General features: G+C 44.4%; 1 protein-coding gene across 1 annotated transcript in view; it reads right to left on the bottom strand.

Annotated features, from left to right (window-relative positions):
* IL17RA (interleukin 17 receptor A) overlaps positions 1–26,090 on the bottom strand; it is a 263,698-nt gene that overhangs the window by 94,952 nt on the left and 142,656 nt on the right. The window contains exons 5-6 of the mRNA XM_086952880.1: positions 20,271–20,397; positions 5,900–5,947 (exon numbers count right to left, since the gene is read on the bottom strand). Coding sequence (XP_086809006.1) covers positions 5,900–5,947; positions 20,271–20,397 — 175 coding nt within the window. The remainder of the gene's footprint in view (positions 1–5,899; positions 5,948–20,270; positions 20,398–26,090) is intronic.

Genomic DNA, 26,090 nt, shown 5'->3' with positions numbered 1-26,090 from the left:
CTCGTAAACCTGTTGACCCCACTGGAACTGCTTCTCCACAAGAAAAAGATTGCTGAGGAAACCTCGCGGGTGCAGCTCCGCCTGCACAATAGCCCCTTTCTGTAGGAGATCCGCGACCTCTTTGTCTATCAGAGAGCATTGGTCCGGCGTGAAGCCAATAGGTCTGAGGCGAACGGACTGCCTGGGGAGTCCCGAGTATTCTATTTGGAACCCTCCGACGGTCTGTAAGACCCAGGCGTCGGAGGTGAGCGATGACCATGCCTGAAGAAAAAACTGGAGTCTGCCCCCCACTTTCAGGCCCTTCACATTTTGAAGTTTCACCTTTGTGATTATTGTAGCCGCCGTCTCCTCTTCCTCCTTCACCGCGGCGGCGGGGATAACCTCTGGTCTGGTAGAAGTTTCCGAACTTGTCAGGATCCTGGTATTGACCCCTGTGAGAATCGCCCTGCTTGTAGGAGCCTCTGTTATAGGGTCTGCCAGACGAGCGGCCCCTCCCTCGACTGGCTGCACCAAAAACACGGGGTGTGAAGATTCATTTCACGGACGTCTGGGCCTTGCCCAGGGAATTAAAGGTATTTACAAATTTACCCAGTTCTTTGGCAAATGGGTCCCTGAAGAGGTTACCCTCCGCCATCGGACCTGCCTCAGATGTGGCCAGTTCCCCCAACTTCGGGTCTATTTTAATTAGAATAGATCTTTTCCTCTCCGTAGAAATGGCTACATTCGCATTCCCCAGGAAAATAATCGCCCTTTGCGCCTTACCGGAAAGGGTCTCCGGGGAAATCAGGGATCCCGAGGCCTTGGCGTCTTCGGCAATGTCCAAGATTTTCGCCAAAGGCCCCGCCGTGTCCAAGAGTTTATCTTGGCAGGCCCTCCAAGATCGGTCTATGCCCTTCTTGGGGTCCTTCACAAACTTTGTGAGGACGGTGGACATTTTGGGGTCAATCTCTGGGGTAACCGTAACCTTACCCTCCAAGGTGGGATGCGGGCACTCTGCCCGAAGACAACTACGCACCTCCTGGTCCAAAGGCTTACGAAGCCTGGCCGCCATGTATGCCGCCACCTTGGGAGCAGGAACCCAGAGCGATGAGCGCGGGTGGAGCAACTCGTCCGGGTTGAGCATGTCTGAACTGGGGTCGGAGCCTGACGCCTGGGTGGGATGGGCGGGAAGCCTCGAACGCTCTGGTTCCCCATCCTCATCCGAGGTTTGGGGTGACTCGTCTGGGTCGACAGTGGCCGCATCGTCCTGACCCCACCCCCCCAAGTCTCCAGTCGGCGCCTCCTTTGAGGTCGAAGGGGTATCAGCAGTTTTCGCGTCTAAGAACGCCTTTTTCAAGCATGAGAAGGCGTCGGAGTCCACCCTCGCGTCCGCGGAGCGCTTTCTCTTGGGATCTGTGGCACTCGTTAATGGTTGGCCTGGAGGTATGGGGTTCGTTTGCCCCGAAAGGTCTGCCCCTTGCCTGAGGGGTTGGCACTGTGCCTGAAGCTGATCTATTTTCTTCTCCAGGGGCGCAACCACCGGCGTCACGGCCTTCAAAATGGAGGAATCCATAACTTGGCAGAAAGGGTCATCTACCGGCAAGTACATGACCTGCTGCTCTTCCTCCTCCTCATAATATTCCTCACATTCCATAGCGCCTCTGCGCAACAGCAAGAAGCCAAGTCAATTAGGGGTTATAACAGGACAGAGCCCTTAAATATATCTCTTCCCACCGCAGCGGGGTTAGTAACTAAGAAACTGGGACCCAACAGCCTCTGCTATGAGGCACTGAAAGGAAGCCTGACTGGGCCAGTCCCGAAATTGCACTAAATATCTTACCCGCCTCGCGGGTGTTCAGGCTCCAGGCAGGGGCTCTGAAAATATTATCGTAGCCTTAGCGCTGCCAAAATACAAAAGATAATCACACAAGTCCTCCCCAGTGGTGCGCGAGTCAGTTGAGCCGCTTCTCCCGACGCGAGCACAAAGCGGAACTCAACGATTCGCGCCCGGCGGGAGGTAGAGCTCCTCAGAGCGGCAGCGAAGGACGCACGGTCCCCGAGCGGCGGGAGGCCGCCCGCGCACAGAGCCGGAGAGACAACAACGGCGAAAGGAGCGGAGAACGCCCCCGCGGCACACGCACAGAGTCACTGCCTCAACTCCCCAGCGGGAGAAAACATCAGCGCGCTAACCTGCGCGACCCTGTACATCCCAACAATTAAATCCCCAACAATATAGAGTCAGTCAGAAAAGGTAAAGGAAAAACACTCATCTGTATGCTGCTGGAGCAGCGAAGAAAGAGGAGGATAGAGTGCCAGCAGAGGAAGATATGAGGAGCCTTGGCCTGGGATTGGGCAGTGACCAGGACATTTTTTGTTTCCATTTTCCCTGATGCTCATGGGAAATGTAGTTTGTTTGAGAATGTTGATACCTTTAATGGCTGATGGAGTACAATAAAGGGAGAAAGTGACAGCCTAATCAAAAGCCTCCGCTCCTGACATAGAATCTCTTTTCAGGTCCTCAAGGATATTACAGAAAACTCCAAAGAAGAAACTTGCTTAGGCAATTTCTATGAGCGCTAACAACAGAAAGGTAGACAGCAATAGATTCATACTGCAACCCTGACCTGGCTTGATGCATCAAACATGGATGAATGAAAAAGTATTTATATTGCTCAAAAACACTGCATCCAAGAGAAGTGTCCCCGTGTTAAGCCGATGTCTAATAATGTCAAAGGATGTACCCTAATACATCAACACTGTCTACCTTTAAATAAATAGACAGGTGTTCAGATTAACTTCGAAGACTGGCTCTATTTCAAGACATCAAAGATGTTTTGGCAACGAGTTCCATAGCTTAGCTGCCCTGAAAGCGAAAGATCCGTTGCTTCATCTGCTCTTGTGTATTCTAGAAATACTGAGTAAATGTTGGCTTTATGAGCCTAAGTCCCTCAAAGGTCTATATTTTTATGTAACTATTTTCCAAATATAGATGGGACTATTTTCATACATGGCTCTGTGCATAATCATAAACTCTCAAAATATTATGCCAAGGTCCGAGGTGTCAAATTGAGAGATCTCAGGTTGTGATAAGTTATGCTGCTGTATGTGGACAACTGGATCTCTAAGGACATCTAATGGCAGATTCAAAGGACATCCACAAAAGATCTCTGTTCCACATTGCTTCACCAAATTGGGCACTGCCAATATTATTGTGAACTCTGAATAGCTGAATTTACTAAAAGCAACTGGCATCAACAGGACCGCAAGGAAAGAATTGAATGATGATGTCTTGAATCAATCCTTTAACATTGCATTCTCCTGAGATTTTAGATCTGGCGGCCTACACATATAAAAATAGCATATTTTGCATTATCTTATAACTAAGAGATCAATGGGCAGGAGTTGAAGAACATAAGAGTGATGTCTAGATGAAACACCAACTCATGCTGTCCTGCGAAATGCCTGCTCAATGTGTCTGCTGGTACCCTGGATGCACCCAGGAGTTTTGGAATCATCAACCTTGCATTGTGACAACTTGCCGATTGCCACAACTGATTCTATGAACATGACTACCTAGCACGTCTTTTCCGTGCTTGTTGACATAAAACATGTTTGTCATGTAGTTCATTTGCATCAGTTATTACTTCTTTGCTACTTTGGGAGAAAAGCTTACAGACCTTAGTGTCTGATTTAGAGCTTGGCAGACGGGTTACTCCGTTACAACGGTGACGGATATTCCATCCACAGAAATATGAATCTCATTATATCACCATTGCGACGAAGTAACCCGCCTGCCAAGATCTAAATCAAGTCCTTAATCTGAGAAGGCTAGGGATAGTATTTGGTCATGCACTAGCACTTTTTGAATTGCACATTTTTGTACATTTGTTGATGATATTGTGGCCATGTATATTATGTATTTTTATATATACTATGTATTTGTATATCTTTTATGGTGCAATTGCAACGAAATAAAGATTATTGAATTGAATTGATGGTCCATAGTAAAGAATGTTTATATGGAGAGGTCTGCAAGCAAACCAGAGGCCCTGAGCTAAGATGCTCCCCAGATGTAACTCGAAACGTTCAGAGGAATCTGCAATCAACGTGATCTAGGAACGCACTGGTTCCAAAAGAAACCCCTTCAGGATAATATACAGGTCCATTCACCACAAAATGGAATGGAGCATATGAAGAAACAGAGTATTTCAGTTTCCCTAATACCTGGACCAAGGCAACTGAAAGCATTGTTGGAGGGGTAGCATGTCTAGGCAGGTACAAACCATCACAAAAAATTCATGACAATAATGGTCTAAACAGAGGTGGAACATTCATAACCTGTGGGTATGCTTGCTTTTTGATCTCCAAGAATCTTCCTCTGAAATCAGGTGGCTTGTATTTGCGCTTCTTGCAGGAGAAGTTTTATTTTGTAGAGGAATGCATCTGGACAACCATGTTGACCTTAAATATTATCCTCTGGACTACAGAAATATATAATTTCGGTTCCTGGGTATCTGCTGCTTTCAATGCCCTAAACAGAAACACCCTTGAGGCTTTTACTACTGTATGGCTGTTTCAAACGCTCTCCACTGTACCAATTAAGTCAGTGATGGATAAGGAATAATCGTGTGGAGATTCTTATGAGGATAAAAGGGCTTTAGACAGAGCACCCTGGAACTGCAACCAATCATCGGTGTCATCACCATTCCGCTCATTGCCATTATCGTTCTCACCATCATGATCATTTTCCTCGAGCTCATTTCAATACGCGTGGGCAGGAGATGAACCCATACCTTGCTTCCCAAAACAGGAGGACTGCACAGGCTGAATCATTCGCTACAGAGCATATTTGTGCTGGTGGAAAAAGGGGGGTATCCATCCATTGGTGCAATGCTCTGCCAGTCTAAATGACTCCCGGTTCTGGCACAGCCACTATTGAAATTAGAACATACGAGCGGCTGTGTACCCCAAAAGACCACTAGAGGTGTGGAAGCCTCACCCTAAGTACAAGACTAAGAGGTTCTTTGGCCACCTAACCCTATAGTCACACCGTGGAAACCTAAAGTCAGATCTTGAAAGCCAAGTCAGGAGATATGGTTTATGGATCTCAAAGGCATTAGAATGCTAGAGCAGGAAAAGTTTCAACTGCCCCTCTCTAATGGTCCTTAACTTCATTTTAAAACCATGCCTGCTAGCAAAATTAACTGAGGGCTGATTCCCCTGTCCCAAATGGAAGCCCTACTCGCTGTGAAAAACGTTTTAACACCTTGGCTGCTAGTGGGTTTCCCCTCTTGTGCTGGAAAGTAAGATCTATACTTGATCATGACAAGATCAGCTCGTCATAAGCACAGCTCCACTGTGCCTCATGACGAGCTGAGCTCGTCATGAGCAGGGAAGGGGTTTAAGGAGACTTGCACTATTTGCCAGTGCTTTATTCAGGTATGGTTCTGTTTGGCTATTAGTTTGTATATGTCGCAAAAAGTTGAAAGACGAAAAAATGCATTACAAACTATTTTTGATGATATTTCAGAATTTTTCAGATATTGCAGCTGGTAATGATTTCAAGGTTATGAATTTACGGCTGTCCCTTGCTCCAGAACTTAGAGCTAATAACAGCAGAGAGTGCTACCAACTGAATACGGAACTGAGTCAACTGGAGAGAATGGCGGCTCTGCCTGCTTCAGAGATAAGGTTAACGCCAGCTAATTACTTACAACAAATAGGACCGAACATGAAAGGCTGAAGGAGAAAAAAACATTCTATTAACCATTCGGTTTCTAGGTATTGTTAGCTTGAATTTCAACCAAAAGGCTACCTAAGGCAAAACACTTGCACAATTGTAAAAGGAAAAATAGCTGTATTCCCTCTTCTTTCCCCAGAAAGGCTGTGCATAATGCTGCAGGAAGGAAGGCCTACTTACCTATCAGCTCACAGGGACTGGTCTTCTTCATTTTAGTGTCATTGCAACCTGCCCATGAAAAGACAAAAGGTATTAGAAGATCAGATAGAAAATGCTACTTAATAAAAGACTTAAAGAATATTTTGGGGTTGTAGAAGTGCAGCAGTGATTAATCGGGGTAAAATACTGATTTCACATTAATGAAGGATGTTACAAAGTGCCATGACCTGAAAAACAACGTGGGAATTCCTACTGACCTACAGTGCAATATTTGCTCATCAGAAGCAATATGTCCTGGGCTCAAGATAGAACAAACGGGGTCATTGGGACTCGTATTCCCAAAGACCTAAGGGCCACATGCACCAACATAATGAATCGCGATTCCCAAATAGCGATTTTTTAGGAATCAAACTTCCTTATGCATGTAGGAATTGCAAAATAAATTGCGATTCCCACACATTACCTTAGAACGATTTGCAAATTGCAAATTGCTATTAGATAATGTCACTCCAAGCAGTCCTGTGGGCCTGTAGGGCCATAGGAATGAATGAGAATGCATTCGCAAATTGCGATTACCCAATTGGTAATCGCAAATTGCGAATGCAATTCCAAGGGTGCTAGGGGACCTAAGGCCCCTGATGCACCCCACCAAAAGGTAAGTGTGCACATGTGGCACACACACATCTAAGGGCATATGTGTGCGCCATATGTCACTTTGACTTAGTGCATTTTTCAAAGAATTTGCAAACTACCATCAACTTGAAGTTGATGGTAATTAGCGTTTCCTAAATGCAAAGTAGCATTTAGGAAATGCTTGATGCATCTCAAATAGGGAATCCCAATTTGCGATTCCCTAAGTGTATTCGCAATTTAGGTAATCGCAATACATTGCGATTACCTATATTGAGAATGCAAAAAGGTACATGCATCGTAAAAGTTCTTTTTCCGGTCGCAAACAGGCGGATTCTGATAACCGGCTCGTGTGCGACCAGAAAAAAGCTTGATGCATGTGACCCTAAGCACCTACCCTCTGATTTCTCTCCATGTCTTAGCAAAGGCTTCCCATTTAGAACCGATGCAGAGGAAAAGCACACACTGGTGAAGGTCTCACAAGACATCCATCTTCACTCTTCTGCTTCTGACAAAAGCAGTGGCAGTCAGTGGCTCTCAACGGTGGAGGGTCGTGAAGACCGTGCCAAACCCAGTGGCAGAAACCGTGATAACTCGCAAAGCCTTTAGGTTCACACTCCAAAGCTAGCAATCATGGCTCGTTAATAGATATTATAACGAGCTGTGACAGAGCTTTGGAATTATGGCTGAAGGCAATGCGAGTTTCTCATAGTGCCTGCCAGTGTGCCAAAAAATAAAATTAAAAAATGTACTTACCCACGCTTCCTCGTCACCTCGAATCTTCCTGGAGCCTCAGCCAACCCACTCCAAATCCCAATGCTGCTCTCATGCTGAAGATGAGCAGCATGAGAACAGCGCCAGGATTGGCTGGAGAGGCTTAGCTCCAGGCTCCAGCTGGAGGCCTGTGCCTGCTCTCCACCTAGAAGACAGCTAGGTGGAGAGGTTTACACAGTGCATGTTAGCCTGGCTGTCTCAAGACAGCTGGTCAGAGACCTGCGCAATGTAAAATGGTGGAGTGAGCACCACTCCCCTGCCTACTGTCAGCAGCAGCCCCGCCCCAAAACACTGCTCTGGCTGGGAGCAATGAAAAATAAAACGGTAGTACAGTTTATTACCATTTTATTTTTCACTTTACTTTTGCTACACTGGCAGCTTGGGGGCGATGCTACTCTGCCCTAATGGGGAGAGGGAGCCGCCACTGGACAGATCTAAAGTAATACCTTTGCTCCCCAGGTAATTCGCGCCTTCTCTATGAAGACATCAAGAATGCCTGTGATTCAGGCTTTGGACAGACATTCTGATCTGCAGCAGGTCTGCCCTCTCGGACAGTGTAGTACTGCTCTCGGATAGTGGTGCCCTCTTGGTATTGTCACCACACTGCACCAAGTTTGGCTTCAATACTTCTTAATCATTTTTCTTAAACTCCTTGTAAGATCCCCAGTTAGGAACAGTATTGTCAGGGTTTCTTGAAGTTTGATAAAGACAGGACACAGCACCATCAGTGCAGATTCTCCGCTAGCGAACCTGCAACTACTGCATTTGGCGGAAGTGATAAGATGGACGTCAGTTCTGCTTCTTTTGACAGAGAATTGGCAGATTCATTTGGGTGAGAGAGTTCAGTTGTCACCAGGGCTCATTCAGAAGAGAGGAAAGGGATGCTGCATGAAGCACAGTCTTTCCAGGGGTAGCTAGAGTCAGAGCAGGTGATTAGTCTTACATGTGTACAGCCAGACAATGAATTATTCCGAGGGGAGATCTCTTTATCACCTCTAAATAATTCATTTCCTGACTCTACACCTTTGGTATAGCTGAAATAATTGATTGTGGAACCCACAGGAAGAGATCAGGATTAAATATATTATTTGTGAATTGCAGGATATAAAAGTAATATTCTTAGTGCATGTTATTATTAATGGAATATCCCTGTCATTACTTCAAAAGAATTCTTGCTGGAGGATTTACACATCTGAAAAGCATAAAAGAATTGATCAAGGGCATCAAAGCAAGATATCAGGGTTTGAAATCCACCGAGGATACACCGTAATTTTAGGGAAGTAAAATTAATTTAATCTGTTTTGAACATTTGACTCCAAACATAATTATTCTTTCTTGCACACTAGTTGTAAATGATGTGATGATTGAGAAACGGTCATCATGTTTCATGTGTAATAATTTTTACCGAAAAACACATTATTCAATAGGATAACAAGTAACGCTCTTTCATGGGTTAGAGTACAGTGCTTCGGGACAGATATCCTGAGCCCGCCATCACAGGATCTTACACCCCGGAAAACATGTGGCGTATACAAGAGAGCAACCGTTATAAAAGAACACCGACACACGGCGGGGTCTCTTTTACTTGGAGAAGTGATCAACGTCTAAACGTCTGAATTATGCCCATGGAAGCGCATACTAGGCTTTTCTCTGATTGTGATTGACAAAGAAACCTTTCCTTGCTTTCTGTCACTTCCTCATTATTTCCGTGCAGGTAAAGCAATTGGGGCTGGGTTAGGGGGGATTTCGATGTACGAAGACAAAGTAAAATTAAATAAATACTTAATTTTTGCTCGTCATTTGTCTGTCGAAATCCTTTCCCCCACCCTGCCCCCCTGCTCCTACCTGCACGGGGCGCGGCTATTCTAATTATTGCCTTCAGAAATCCATATGGTCGCACACTGCTCCTCCTACCAGCGGGTTTACCCCTGAGCATTATGGTTAATGCAGTTTGTTCCAGCGTGTGCGCTTCTAAGAAAATGTTGAGTATATCCACCGTTGTGCTGGCCATCCCTGGACACGTGTTTCTAGGTCGTTACCTTTCATCAGCAGGGAATAGGCGTATGTATGGGGCTGCTGCGTAGGTTGCCAAAAATGTTCTCAGGTCTTGATACCTCTTGCGGCGCGCAGGTGCGTAACCATGAGCTCGTCAGCTCGACCGGCTCAAGGGAGCCAAAATAAACAGAAATCCATATGGTCGCACACTGCTCCTCCTACCAGCGGGTTTACCCCTGAGCATTATGATTAATGCAGTTTGTTCCAGCGTGTGCACTTCTAAGAAAATGTTGAGTATATCCACCGTTGTGCCTTCAATTTTCACTAATTAGGTATTCTATACGGACTGTCTCTAGATGCCCCGTGAAACAATACCTTACTAAACTGTCACGAAAACACGTGCTGGCATATTCAAATGTCATACAATGTTTCATACAAGCTGGCCAAATAAAAAAAAATGTATGCAATTGATGGAACTATGGATGTACACTCTCTAATAATTAAATAAAAGATGAATTGTTAAAGTTCTAAACCCTAGATTTTTTGGGAGGGTGAGACCACAACCTGTTTTTTTCAACCTGGAGAACAGTGCCAGGGCCTTCAGCCAGCCTTCTCGCCATCATCGGTGCTGATGTTGAAAGGTTCGAGAGGGTCTGTTCAAGATAGAGCAAAGCAGATAGGAGCCAAGGTACTGGAAACGTCTGGGGATTCAAAGGCACGCCAGAGATTGCCAAAGGATGCTGGAGCCTGGCTATCAACATTGATCCAGAAACATGACAGGAGTGGGCTGGTAGCACTGGAAGAGAGCTAAGCACAGGAGTCCGGCCTCTCATGCATGAGCCAAGTCTGAAGTCGATGTCTGGGTCAGAGTCGAGGGTGGACCCCAAACAGAACACCTGCCCGCAATCAAGAAGAACATCAGATAGGAGGAACATCTATATACTGGGTTGACATGAAATGGCAGAGGGAAGACAACCGGAACATTAAGTCCTCAAAATTACCTCAGGAGCTGGATCCAGACCAAGATCAGGACAGGTGGCACCCTTTGAAAGTTTTATTGTGGATATATCTACCAACCACCAGAGGTCCAGAAATCCAACGTATTTAAGGTAAAGATACCAGATAGAATAGAAATGCACAACGGACCAGAAACAGAATCTGTAGGATTGCTTCAAAACAGATTAACTTCAGTAGAGAGCCTACTGGATCCACTTTAAAGCCAGTAGAACGAAGTGGACTGACACAAGAGACCCTGGAGGTGGACTCTGTGGGTCACTGAAGTCACATCTGAGTAAGTGCCAGATCTGACTTGAAACCATCGAGCTACATGTCGGCGTAGATGAGTTATTGCAAGATTTCTGGCAACTTTTGGTGCCTGGGGACACATGTAACCTGTAGGTTGAAATATCCAATAGTATAGGCCTTTGCACCAGTCGCCTTCATTTTATACTCTACCAGTGAATTGTTTCAAGGCAGCTTTCAGATTCTCATTTGCAGAGGCTTAGTATAGTTGCTTAGGTCTAAACACTCTAAATGTGGTCCATCATTTTTTAATTAGATCGGTGTGAACCAGAACACTAGCAGGAGTTAGCACAGATTTTCTGCTTGAAGAAGCTGGTGGATTTTACAAACCATGGGCACTGGAAGTTGCCACTCCCTTTATTACCACAGTACTAAAGTATTTTGCGGAGGTTACTGTAATATGCTGCAAGATTGACAAATGGTCTCAATATGAAGGGCCTCTCAAATAAGTTGCACTCAAGTGTACCAACATCAGAAATTTCAGTTTCATCCTCACTTAATGCAACAATATCCTTTTTATACTCCCCAAATGAAACAGCAAGCCGAACATGTACACTTCAGTGTAGCTGTGAAGCACATCTCCCTCAAAACAATCCCCCACAAAGAATCCAGAATTATAAGTATTTAGCTCCAACGGTATACATCTCCACCGCTCCCGCCGTTTCCAAAGTGCAATCACCAAGACTAATGTTAATTTTTGCTCAAATGTGGAGGGCACCACCAATTCCAAAAGTAATTTTGTCCATCCACTGTTGGTATCACAAAATTTTCTTTATTCTTCTTTTCCAACACAAAACAGCCAAACAGCTGACACGTTTCATCCACCTTGTGTGGACTTCATCAGGGCTTAATGAGTAAATGTAGTCTTCTGCAGTTGTAGGTTTTTATACAAGAAAAAGTGTGTCAGGGACTGCATACGTCCTTTGTTGGAACTGTTCCCTCCTGGGTCCAGGTTCTGTTCAATGCAAATCGGCTCCTGTGCCGTGATGGGCAGCAATGAGGACCGTTCTTATTCACGTCCTCGGCCCAGTCCTTTTTACCAACATGGAGATACGATGAAGGTATTTGGTGAGGGCTCCATGACTGAAATCTGGGTAATTTCATTGCACACTTCAAAATTCATGTGGTACTGCTGAAGCATCTGCATCAGAACACAACATTATATGCTAAAACGCAGCAGCGTCAGGTAAGAGCCTTGTCGCACTGTGCATGCTACTTTAAGAGAAATTAATACAGAGAACCAATTTAAAAAGATACTAAGGATGCTCTGAATTTGATAAAAGATATTACTTCTGATTAGACCCGAGAAATCTTAGTAGAAGTGGAAGCAAGGCCCCTAACATCACACCGGAAGCCACACTGTGCATTGTGGAAAGAATAATTTAGTGGTTCAATTTGGCAGTACCCAATCTTGTTGGTTATGGCTCTAGCTAAAACTGTCCTCACAAAGGAATTATTCCCATTTGAACACAATATTAACGATTAGATTGGTAGGATCTCTATAGTATTACATCTGCACCCAGTTTGTCCTGCCTGTATGTTCATGATTTTGAAATGAATATTTATTACACGGTCAAAAGGTTTCCCCGCAATTTATAGGCCATATACTGCTGATGTAGAAGCGTGCTGATAACACTTTGCAACAATTTACAACTTGGATTAATCAAATTGACCAACATCTACATTTCACAATACACAATCGAAAATATGAAATGGAGTTTCTGTATTTGCTGAGAAAAGCTGAGGATGGCATTATAGTAAGTGAGGTATACCAAAAAAGCCACCAATAAAAGTTCACTTTTACTGTTTAATAGTCACAGTTCAAGAGCACTGAAGGAAAACCTCCCGTTTGGCCCGTTTTACCACATTAGACAAAACTGTACTGAGGTAGAAATATTTATAGAATAGGCCCGGGCACTATCCGAGAAACAAGAGACAAGGAACTACCATAAGAGAATCATCAAAAGGGTAAGACAGCGTGCAAGAAAAAATAGGGGAATATTACTTGAGACCACACCTAGAGAAAAACTGAGAGGATGACCCCGTTAATCACTTAGTCCCCCATAGCCAAAAGACTAAAGAAAAGTATTAAGAAATGTTAGCAAATGTTTTTTGTGGGCAACTTCATTTACTAACAACCATTCTTAGAAGTTAAAAGAGAGAAGAGTATGTGAGAGCATCTTATTCGCACCAGACCTAAGCTGCAAAAAAACCATACAGGACCCATACAAGATTATTGTCTTGCCTTCCAGTAACATGCTACTAACAATGTGGAAAGTGTGGGGGCTTTCCACACTGGTAAGAGATTTAGGTCGCAAACTCAGTGGAAACAAATTTCCCTAACTAACTGCAAAAGTGACTTTGTGATTTATATAATCACCTCTCCCAGAAGACTCAGACATATAGGAATGACTTCACGAAAGGTCAGGACTACGATCACAGAACTCCTCAGCACTATTAGACGTGGCAATCAGACAACAAAAACGTATAACCCAATTTCAAAGCATATAGTCACTCAGAATATGAGCTGTCCTAGAAAGCTATTTAAACAAAATTGCAAATACCCAACTCCAGTCCACAGGTTAAATATACAACGTGCATCTAAAAGAACAGCACTGGATCTACAGAAAAACTACCCATAAAGACGGCCAATAAAGTTGACACTTTTATTTATCCAATGGTCATTAACAGATGAAGAAATAGGCTACTTTCCAAAATACATATATTGGAAGGACCACTTATCAGTAAACACACATTATGTTTGTGAAAACATCTATTATTTGTTTTAATAAGTGAGGGGTTCTGATTAGTGTATGCCGCCCATAAAGTCTTAGGGGTTGAGTACGATGTAGGGCGGATCGCCACCGCCACCGCCCGCATGGTGGTGGCGATCCGCCCTACATTTCCCTCCGCCTGCCACCCATTTCCCCCCGCCATATTAGTATGACAGGGGACCCTGGCGGATGGAAAGACCGTCTGCCGGTTTCCCGCCAGTCAACCAGTCGACCGGGCGGAAAAGGGGCTGGATATGGTGGCGGAGTCTGCTAGACACCGCCATCCATATTAGCATGAGTGTGAGAAGCAGCCTTTCCGTGGCGGCATGGCGCCACATAAAAGCATGTGGATTTGCTGTTGGGGACCCGTTGCGGGCCCCCAGGTTATTGGGGGAGTTGAGGGTGCACATGGAGGGGGTCGGGGGAGGGGTAGGGAGGGGGAGTGCTTTTGTGTGTGCATGTATGAGGGGGTGTGTGCGGACGCACGTGTGTGTGTGCGCATGTGCATGTATGAAAGACTATGCTCACATTTGTGTGTGCTTGTGCATGTCTGTGCGTGTGATGGTGTGGACATGTATTTGGGTGTTTTTGTATTAAAGTATGTGATTCTATGTGTGCATGTGTTTGTATGTGTGCTTCTTTCTGTGCGTGCGATGTTGTGTACATGTATTTGAGTGTTTTTGTATTAGAGCATGGGTTTATATGTGTGCTTGTGTGTGTGGATGTTTCTGTATGCGTGTTTGTGTGTGCTCTCTGTTCACGTGTGAGAGTGTGTGCGCACATTTGTGTGTGCTTGTGCATGTCTGTGCGTGTGATGGTGTGTGTGTGTGCATGTATTTGTGTGTACGTCCTTGGGTATTTTTGTTCTGGAGCATGGGATTATATGTGTGCTTGTGTGTGTGTGCATGTCTGCGTGTATGTGAGCGCATTTGAGTGTGCTTGTGCATGTCTGTGCATCTGATGGTGTTTGCGTGTGCATGTGTTTGGGTGTTTTTTGTATTAGAGCATGGGATTTTATGTGTGCTTGTTTTTTTGGATGTTTCATATGTGCTTGTGTGTATGCATCTGTGAGCATATGTGAGTGTGTGCCCACATTTGTGTGTGCTTGTGCATGTCTGTGCGTGTGATGGTGTGTGCACGTTCGATTTGTTATTCTCTGGCGGCCGATGTCCTGGATATTGACTTTAACTGCCAGATGCCTGACCTTAGGAAGGCCACCAGTGTACAGTACAGTCCCCTGCCTGACGCCAATGATGGCTTCCGTAGTGGTCCCCTACACGTTGTTTTACTTCCCTGGGACAACAATTGGACATTGACCAGACCTTGATCCTATCCCCTAACCTGCCTACACATCAGGACTTGGAACCTGCGGAACTTACCCCAGACTGTGGAGACCTAGCGATTTGGCTGATGCCCGGTATAGCTATCATATAGATAAAGAGGAGATGGGTTGTGGACTCCCCCCACCCCCCCCTGCTGTCCCCTACCCAGCCGGACCTTGGGCAGATTATCCCCTCGTCTCTATGTCCTATCTTCCTCTTACCCCTTTACCCTATCCCGTACCCTTCATTGCTCCATTCACCTTTTCCCCTATGTTCTCTAAATGCTTTTCTTGATACATATGTAACTTTTAACTGATGGAAATTGCAATATTATTGTTTCTTATGTAAAGCGCTCTGATTCCTTCAGGTCTAGACATCGCAATATAATAACTCATTAATTAGATCTGTTCCCATTTAGTACTCTTTCTCTCTTTGTCTACATCCCTAGTTCCTATCCTCTCTCCCCTGAATCTCTCACCTTGACTGCTAGTCTGCCTAGTCCCCTGTCCATTGTGCCTTTTGACTAAGCTCTCCTTCTCCCCTTGTTGGGGAAAGATCCAATATTTGTACTCTGTTGTGGACTAAGAATCTTGAGAGGGTACGCCAACCAAACCTTTAAATGTCCTTACTAGAATGGAACCTCAATCCTGGCGTATCCGTCTCCTGGTAGACTCCAAACGTTTGGAGTCTACCAGGAGACAGATTGAGATTCCATTCTAGTAAGGACATTGAAAGGTTTGGTTGGCGTACCCTCTCAAGATTCTTAGTAGAAGATGGATTTATAAGACTTATAAGATTTATAAGACCCAGTGAACACACCTAATATCTACCAGAGCTGGGAACAAAAATTATTTTAAAAAGAAAGTCAAGAATCGTGTCGCATGAAGTAACTACTGAAATCCTAACTAACTCCAACAACAATTTACAAAGGGATCATAAATTGGAAGATATACACAAAATGAACATCTAAATTCTATATTTGGATTATTCCATTAGAACTCCTCCTGAATCGCCAACACTTTTTTATATCCCCTGGATACTTGGGTTGTTTTATTGGAAGTGGTCATGAAGAAGGTTGCCTTGAGCCGCCGAAACGCGAGTCAACCAAGTGCGGGGTCTCACATTGATCTTGGAGACCTGGATTCATGATTTTACTTCCTTGTTTCAAATGTTGTGGGAGTGTGTGTAGTCTGAGTGAGAATGTGGAGATTGTTATGAATGTGTGTAGTTGTTCGCACTGTTTTCTTCTTTTACCAGGGGCTTAATGAATTATGTATCAACTTGTAGCCAATTAAATTGGTATATATGTTTGACTTATTTGCACTTTATTATGCTTTTCTGTGTTCACACTTTTTATAAAAAAATGCTTTGTCTTTATAAAAATTGCTAACTTCATAATATTTGATGAACTGACAAAGGAATGTTAATTGATGCAAACTAATGGAATTTATATGTATAAATATGGAATAAACTATATATTTTTTGAAAGATTGTAAGTCATGGTTGAGCCTTTGTCACCAACATTTGATTAATTATTTGAATTATTGTTGTACTATAATTATGTGGTAGGTAAGGGAAATCCTTTCTCTATGTCATGTTGTTCTATTCCCCTCCTTCCCTGACTTGATCAAGTCCTGAGGGGGTCCCATCATTTTTGCTAGTAACCTAATGATGAAACATGCCACTGAAAGTTTTATAGATATAATATATGCAATAAAGTTCCCCCTGCCATACATTATAGGAATATTGCAAGTCACTGAGGAGTTCCATGACCATATAGATGAATGAGGCTGAAGGTTGAGTTCCTTTACAAGATTATGGAACTCAGAGGTGACTTGAAATATGTAAATCATGTACTGCAAGGAATACTTTATCCTATATAAAAATTGTCACACCTTCCCCTTTCCTACAAAGCCCTTAATCCTTGGTGTGTAGCTCTTTCATATGAAAGGGAAAGAATGTTTGCAAATATGAAGCATAAAAATAAAACCTCTAGTGCAAAATTAATCAAAAAAGCTTTTAGACATTAGTTGCGAAAAGATTTTAGAATCCGTTTAACACAAGTCCGTTTTTTAGCTAGTCGTTCGAAATGAGCAAAAAAATGCAGAAAGATTCTAACTAGTCTATAATTACCTATTGATGCAAAAAATAAACATAATGCTATAAGTAACACCTTTCTGCTTGTCACTGTAAGCTAGAAAAACAGAGGAGAAAAAAAATGTCACATTTTTAAACAGCTGCTTTAATTATGTTATATGACCTGATCTGCCTTTCCACTCAGCTGCTGGCTCTCGCAGTAGGCAATGTGATGTAATATAGCTTTATAGCTGGCTGAAGCAGACTAAGCCGGCCATTAAAGGCCCACTCCCTTGTTAAAGGCCTGAGTCGAAGGAAAGGGCCTTTAACAAGGTACAGAGCCTTTAATGGCTGGTAAAGCCCAGCTACAGCAGGCTGTAACGCTATTAGAACATTCTGCCTCACGAGGGCAGAATGTTCTAATTAGAAAAACAAAGCCCCCACAATTGTGAAAGTTCTAACTGAATGCCCTTATGTGCCACCAAGTGGAAGGTACCAACAATCTATAAGATGCTAAGAGGTCTGGCAGCCACAAAACTATAGATGTTGAAGAGCAGCTTTCATCCACAACAGCATAGCCTGAGCACCCTAGGCTCACTGCAGGGGCAGAAAGGCTCCCAGGGAAACGATCTCGATGATGACCTAAATAAAGGCAGCCTGTGCATGAACTGGAATCAAGACTTGTATCCATTGATGGAGAACCCAAAGTCGAACATCAGCAATATTGTGCTCCGCAGATGATCTAAACTAGCGGCGTGGAAACTGCCTTTAGCAGCCGGTCCTAGAGATACAGGATCACATGTACCTGGGCTAAGAAGATGGGTCGCAACCACTGACATGTCATCGTAAAGACCCATTCTGTAAGCAGGATAAACTGTGTGGGCTCTCTCTTCACAATTCTAGCCCAGCTTATCAACAATGGAAAGAATGAAGGAGGGTCTGTTCCAGAAATACACATGGAATGTACAATACCAAGGATGCCACATAGTGCACTGCAGATCAAGAAAAAAGGGCAGCCTCAACAAGCTACAGAGGATCCATGAACAGTGTGCAAGGACAGACATTTAAAGGGATAGACAATCACACAGAATTGTTTAATATTTCGATTATCATAATTTATTTCTCTAAAAATATACATGTTCTTTAAAAGTGCTGTGCCTCAATAGCAATAGGAAGGTGCTCAGGTTCTCTGCATTTAGGGGTAATCCAGTACGTCAATAACTCAAATAAAGCCGCCTATAGACCGCCCAGTGGCATAGGCTGCAAACCACTCCCGATAACAACACAACTTGAGATTGAGTTTGATATATATATATTTTTTTTATTTATAAAGTTTTATATAGCGCGAACTAGACCCAGTGAGGGTATCAGAGCGCTTTACAATAAAAGCAGATGTTGTATACTGGTGCTTTGGACTGATGCATAGTATGTGGTACATATACACAGCTGGTTGGGTGCCACAGTATAGATTAGAACTAATGCTCTGAGTGGCAAAGGGGCAAATGGAAAATATGCCATCCAAAGATAAAAACATTCGGCATTACAGACCTTTCCAGTGATCAGAAAACTAGAAATGATGGTGGAAGAGCATTGCGTCTATTTTTCTAATGTTAATGTTAATGTTACAGAGGTCTTGTATAGCGCGCGGCTACTCCTAGGAGTGTCCCAGCGCTTTGATGTAAACCTGCAGTAGAAACACAACACCACAAAAGAAAGGGAGCGGAAAAGAACGTACCTAAAGAGCATAGAGCCAAGTTTTCAGGCCCTTCCTAAAGGTCAACAGATTGGAGGTACTCCGCAATGCCACTGGCAGAGTATTCCAAAGCTGTGGTGCCAACAGCCTGAAAGATCGGCCCCCAATGCGTGCCTTCTTTACTCGGGGGACCACGGCCAGGGAAAGAGACTTGGATCTGAGGGAACGGGTAGGGTGATAAAAGGCTAGCCTCTTCTGGAGATATTTCGCTCCCGTGGCATAAAGAGCCTTGTGGGCCAGGGTCAAGGCTTTAAAAACTATCCGCTTCCGGACAGGCAGCCAATGAAGTGACTGCAGGAGGCCAGAGGCTCTGACTCGCCTGTGCAGGCCAAAAATGGCCCGCACAGCCGAGTTCTGGACCACCTGCAGCCGTTGCAGAAGATACTCCGGCAAGCCGAGATAAAGGACGTTAGAGTAGTCCAGTCTCGAGCCAATTAAGGCCTGGACCGTAGTCTTCCTATGATTTTCCGGAAGCATCGGCAAAAACTTGCGGAGCATCTTCAAGAGGCCAAAGCATGTACCTGTAAGGCCCAAGATCTGTGACCTCAACGACAGACCATTGTCGATCTTGATCCCCAGATTCTTGGCTAGCTGGGAGGAGCTTGCTGGAGGGAACATGTTGCAAAAAACACAGTTGATGGCAGGCCACCATTCCTGCCAGTCTGGATCCGACAGGCAGCCGAAAAAGAGTACTTTGGATTTATCTGAGTTGCACTTGAGGCTGTTAAACTGAAACCAGTTAAAAACAGCCTCAAGGCACCCACGAATACTCTCTCCATCAAAATCTGCTCCTTTCCCACATGTAAAGAGGAGCTGGGTATCATCGGCATAGGAAACGATCTGGGCCCCAAACGTCTCCGCCAGTGCCGCTAAGGGGGTCATAAAGATGTTAAAAAGAGTCAGGCTCAATACTGAGCCCTGCGGCACTCCGACTCCCAAAGGCGGCATCACGGCAGAGCAGGGGGGGCCCAGATCGTTTGTCGGCGGCCAGCCAAAAAAGATCTAAACCAGCTGAGCACCGTCCCCCTCAGACCGATCTCATGAAGTCTGACGAGGAAACCCTCATGGGGGACGGTGTCAAAGGCCGCCGACAGGTCCAGCATCACAAGCATAGCTTTGCCTCCAGAATCCAGAACCTCCTTAATTGCTTCCGACAAGCATCTAGCATCTCCCTCCAAGAGAACATCCCTAGACGTTTCCCCTACGAGGACATCCAGTTTCCCTCAAACATGACTGGGCGTTCAAGTCATGTTCCTCCTTACACCGAGCACTATACCTCCTCTATGAGTTTCAGTCACAGTGCAGCAAACGTCTGCTAGCCAGGTGACAGCTCTGGGAACAACGACACGCCTTTCTCGGCTGAGAATATTTTGATAGCATTAAAAAATGATGAGTCTCGCTTATGCTGGAAAGGCTTCTCAGTTATGCGAACCATTCTTTTAATAGGATACAACCAAAACAAACAACAAAAACACCCAACCATCCACCTTCATGGCTCAATGTGGTACAATACACAGAGGTAAAACGACCTTACCTTCAGCTCAAGCAGGTCAAACACATTTGCAAAGGCTTGCTTTCATGGTACAGTTATTCTGAAACAAACTCAGAGCTTTTAGGGAAACATTAGGGAGTCTTTGAACACTACTATTTAGCATTCTTGAGAAACAGTGACTACAAGGACATCCCTCCGTTGACTCTCTTTATCCTGTACAGAGACTCATCTGCCCCGGACTGCTGCAAAAAGGGTGCAACAGAAAACTACTAACCAGGCACGGTATAGCTGTGAGATATCTGGTTCATATCCTGTCTGCCATCCAACATGGGCAGGTGATGAACAACCACTTCATAGCTGATTCCTGGGTCCACAATAAAGCGATCATATGCAAACTCCCACTGAAATAAATGCGGAAAAAAAGAAGGGGAGAAGTTAATCAGCATCTGTCAGTAGGAATCAAACAGAACAATAATGACGACCACATTCGAGTACATGAGGTTGCACTGCAGTCAATGACGATTCCACAAGGCATCACCACACATACTTCAAGCTTGACAATCAATGGAAAGGAGCCAACATAGTCAGTACAGTAGCGGCTGGTGAATTTTGAAAGTGGTGATACTTAGCTGGTGAATTTTGAAAGTAGTGAGGCGTAAGACTGGCATATGCATCAAAAATGCCATTTGCGATTCCTTATTTGCGAAAAATAAGAATTTGCTAATAAGGAATCACAATATCCTATGCATGAAGGAATCGCTAAAAAAATAGTGATTCCTACAAATTCCTTAATAGCAACTCGCAAATTGTGAGTCGCAATTAAGGAATAGCTTTTCATTCATTTCTATGGGCCTACATGCTTACAGGCCCATAGGAATGAATGGGAATTGCATGCGCAATTTGTGAGTGCCCATTAGGTACTCGCAAATTGCGCATGCAATTTAAAGGGTGCAAGGGTGTCACCCTGTTGCACCCCTGAAATTGATAGGGGAACCCATGTTGCACACACACATGCCCCAAGGGGTGTGGGTAACCTGGAACTTTGAAAAATGCACTTTAGTGCATTATTCACAGTTAACGCTAAACACCATCAGGTTTAATTTTTCGGTATTTGGCGGACCCTAATAGCGAAAACGCTATTTTAAATGCCATCTTGTATTGCATTCAAGGCATCACAATTTGCGATTCCTTAAACGCAATTGCAATTTGCGATTTTTGCATTTGGGATGATGCATTCCAAATGCAAAAATACCGGTCGCAAAGGGGCAGATTCTGAGAATCTGCCTGTTTGCGACCAGTCTTTTCTTTGATGCATGTGCCCCATAATCCTGGATTAGCCTGCACAAGCAAGTGCAGAGAGCTAGAGCAACTGTCACCAAGGGATTTCAAGGGTGGGTATCTCAAAGCGTATAGATTTTGAATTAAGGATAGTAAATCTATATGCAGATATATATACTTACCTGAGGTAGATTTTCACAGTTGATATCCTAAATAGATCATTCCTGTAACACAATACCTTTGTGGATGACATTCAAAAATAAAAATCCCCTCTTGTGTACCCTGTATGCCCTTCTGTCCCCTTCCATCCATCCATTGGTCTGTTCCTTTCTCTATGCCCTGCCACACCAAGCTAGATAATTCCATTCCATTTTAATGAATTTCTGTAATGCTGCTCTTAAGAACATTTTTTCTACCTATTCCCATTTTGGTTTTCTGTATCCCTTCCCAGTATGTATCACTTTCTCACTTTTTACATATCAGAGTCCTCCTTTATTCTCCTTGTCCTGCTTTATCTACATCACTCTTCCTATTGCTACCATTTACTTCAATTTCCTCTGCACACTGATTGTATTGTATTACAATATTTATGTAGCACTTAATGCCTATGTGGAATGTTGAAGAACTTGCCTACTTGGGTAGCATGCTACATCTTATAAGGTGGGTGGTTGGAATTTGCTTATAAATATATATGGCGTCAGCTTGTGGATGAGTGAGTGCTGGCTTAATTTAACCCCCTGCGCGCTACGCGTTTTCCCGCTGTGCGCTGACTTTTTTAAAATCCCGCGGTTCATGACGAGCTGAGCTCGTCATGAGCGTACGACAGGCGTAACTCATGACGAGCCGAGCTCGTCATGAGCGTCGAAGGGGTTAATAACTGTGTAATTGTCTAAGCTTGTGGATGAGCGAATATTGAGGATGGCTACAACTGTACAGCACACAGGTCTTCCAGGCTGTCTCCTGTCATTAATAACGCAGTTTTACCTTTTTTGTAAGGTATTAGGCGAAAGATAGCTATTAGCGGAATTTCACTCACTCATTACCAGAACCTCACCCATTACCAGAACCTCACTCACCCATTAGTACCTATAAGACAATGTAGCGAGGGAAGCGCGTGCTGTTGAGTGAAGTTTATTTGGAAATGGTATTTCCTGGGTGTATGTAAAAAGATTTTCTGCATTTTTATACCACAAATGTCTATAGTTTGCATAGTTTTGCTCACACTTCATAGATTTGGAGGAAGCCATGGCCTGCGGCTTAGGAAAACCCAAGAAAGTGGTCACGAGGACCAAGACCAGAGCACTGGGCCAAGACCAGAGCACTGGGAGCCTCAGTTGTGTGGTGCGTGAAGTGTTAGTACTTACAGAGCGTGAACCGATCAGCAGCACAACACACTGCTGTACGTGGGGTCAGTGCTGGGGCAGATAGTGTGGGGAGGTGTCCTCCACCTGTTTTCTAGTGGCCTCGTACCTTCTATCCTTTGCACACACCCTGGATTGAGGATGCGCAATCTGGTGGTTGTAAATACCACAGCTGATGATAGCGAAACATATTATGTGATAATCCACCCACTGAGCCTTAAACAAAATCTTATGCAAGAAAGGCAGGTAGGCAGCATCAAAACACTGCATTACCCACTGTGAAAACACAAAAACACAGGATAGATAAGACTTAAAGAGGCGGATAATGCGCCGAAGATGGGCGAGTACAACCCCCAAGGGTGACATTTCACATGCTAATTTGCAGCAAAAATGGATGGTGCCACTTTGGGAAGCGTAAGTACAATACGTTTGGATGGTGGTCTAGAATATGGCAGTCTTCTGCGTGTGAGGTTTGAAAGGATGCAAGGTCACTCTGCATGGCTTCAGTACACAAAGGAAAGCTGGCACCACTTTAGAATAGCGGCTTATAACAAGCAAGGATGCACACATGTGAGTTCACACAGTACAGTTTGTGTGGAGCATGCCTCTATCTTTCTACAAATATAAGCATATTGCAGAGAATGGTGGTAATATGTTTTGCTTTTTTTTTTTTTTTGCAGGACATCCATTTCCTTCTTTAACTTTGTGCCCTTCACATGTGATTCCCTGCATTACTTTGGAATGCGTTTTCATCAATGATTTTCAAATGAGAGGTAGTTCACAGGCATGACTGGACACACGCCGTGAGCGCGACTTCACCCCGTTAGAGTACTATATTGCTTTACTGTTTTGTACATTATTAGAAGCACACTACAGGCCAGAATGAGAACATGTCCTGCTCCCTTTTCAAAATATTTCTTTGTTTAACATGATGAGGCTTTAGAGTCGTGTTAATTAACTACATTTTTGCATGGGCATTCTTGGTAGATTTGTTATCAAAATCAGGGTAGTTCCTCCTCTCCCATGTGGACACAAATAGTTGAACCAGATTGCTAAGGTACATGTCGCTGGAAGATCTTAAAATCAGATCTTGGTGCCCTCACACACCTGTTAGGGTGTCATGCTTCATCATTGGGCACTCATCGTCTGGCCGGCGCTGCAGTGCCCGACAGGCTGGGGGCTTCTTTGTCGGAGATCTTTTGATCTGAGATGCCGTGTAGATTAATGCAACTGAGGGAAATAAATGAGTTTGGTGAGTGAGTGGTGAATAAAATAGGCCCTGTTAACTTTAAAAAAGTATTTATAAGGAAAGGGTACAAGGACTAGGTAAAAACAGAGGTGCTATCATGTGGTCCTCAGGTACCAGAATATCTACTAGTCAGAAGTGGTGACTTTCCTTATAAATAATTTTTTAGGTTACCAGAGCCTATTTTAGTCACCACTCACTCACCAAACTCATTTAATTCCCTCATTTGCATTCCTCTACATATCAAAAGATCTCCGACAAAGAAGCCCCCAGGCCCGTCAGGCACTGCAGCGCCGGCCAGACAGGTAGCGTCCAATGATGAAGCATGACACCCTAACAGGTGTGTGAGGGCCCCAAGATCTCATTTTCAGATCTTCCTGCAACACGTACCTTAGCAATCTGGTTCAACTCTTTGTGTCCACTTGCGAGAGGAGGAACTACCCTGATTTCGATGACAAATTAACTGTTTTCTGGGAGGAGATAGAGTGTAGGATCTCAGTTAAATATCTTGCTCTTCCTTCCCTCCCTTGATTTAGATATTCTTGGTAGATGGCAGACGGGCTATGGCATAGGCCCCCTTTGTAGTGCAGCGGCGGCCCTGCAACGACCACACAGGATTAGCGTGTGCGCATGGTTTGCGGCATCACATCTCTCGTTATCAAGGCAGCAGGGCTGTGTGCCCCAAGGGCCCCCACGATTAGTGAATGCTTTTTCTGCCCCAATGCAATAAAAGAGCCCAAATAAACATATTGAAATTAACTAAAAGAACAGCATACTTGGACCCCAGGTTTCGCATCCAGAAGATTGATAGTCAGTCAAAAACACTCACCACAGCTCTAGACACCAGTGAGTTACACACTCCTAAATCCAAACAGCACTTACTTGTGTTTGGCAAAACTCGACGTCCGCCTCTGCATTCCTTAAATGGGCTTTACCGCTGGTGGTCCATTCATATGTGTCTGACCGCCTTCTTAATTTAAACGTACATCAGAGGTCAGACACAAATCCCAGCAGGAGTGAAATAGCCTCCTCCCACACCCATGCCTCCTAAAATGACACACTGCATGGAGGCCCCTCATGAGCATGCATCTCACGCTAATCCAGACGCTGTTCCTGCAGTTGCAGCAGCGGCTGGATTGGCTTGTTGGGCAAACACTGTCACCACTCATTACAAAGACCGGGGGCAGCATTTTAAGTCACCCTGGCTCAGTAATGTGCAGGTATTGAGACTATTAGAGAGGCCTCTAGTGCGCATGTCGGGCTGGCCGGAGAACAGCAGCCGTCCAACCCGGCATATGCACTTGGGTCCAGGCTGGCTGGCGAGTAGCAATGTGAGGAATAGTGCAGGTGTCTATCAAAATCATTAAGCCCCACCCCCTCTGGCTTATGCAGGGCCATGCTGTTGCTGCGAGCGGCCTGGGGATGAATTACTTTTTTTAATGTTTTGCTGTTTACTAATACAATTGGGTGGTCTGGGGGCCAGAATTTGAGTTGGGCAATGCCCCCATGCCCTAACGGACGCACTGTCCCAGGGTCAGTGGAGGTAAGAGAGGAAGCAGAAGTCAACGAGGAAGAGATATGCAGAGGCTGACGCCTAAATTAAAAAAAAGCAAGCGAAATATGATATTATGAACAAACAACAACAATGCAAGTTACCCCTAGAGAAATGGTTATCGGTCATTTCAGTGCATGTCTCGAGGACCACTGGTTTCCCGGAAGCATTCTCTGTTTATCTTTCAGATACAGTGTTCCAAACAGATGCCGTTATTGCAAGCACTGTGTATAAGTTTCAGCCAAGAACTTTTCTGTCAGTAGACTTCCAGGCCAAGGGCAGTCTGTCTTCTCTGTCCTATGTATAGGAGTGAGTCTGACAGTGATGGGCAGGAGAAGCCCCATTCCAACACAGCCCTTCTCCCGCCTTGCTTTTCATATTCTTCCTACAATGTTTCACATTTAAATGTAGTTTATTTAAGTACATACAGGTACATGCATCAATATTGCTTTTTGCGATTCCTTAATTGCGAAAAATAAGGAATCGCAATTAAGGAATTGCAAAATGCAATGCATCAAGAAATCGCTAAATACATTGCGATTTCTTAATATTCCTTAATTGCGACTCGCAAATTGCTAGTCGCAATTAAGGAATACCTCCCCATTCATTCCTATGGGCCTAGAGGCCCATAGGACTGAATGGGAAGACATTCTCAAT

The sequence above is a fragment of the Lissotriton vulgaris genome, chromosome 1_2 (assembly GCF_964263255.1).
Source record: "Lissotriton vulgaris chromosome 1_2, aLisVul1.2, whole genome shotgun sequence".
In the NCBI taxonomy this organism is placed as follows: domain Eukaryota; kingdom Metazoa; phylum Chordata; class Amphibia; order Caudata; family Salamandridae; genus Lissotriton; species Lissotriton vulgaris.
Note: the sequence above shows the minus strand (reverse complement) of the source record. Positions and strands in the feature narration are given on the sequence as shown.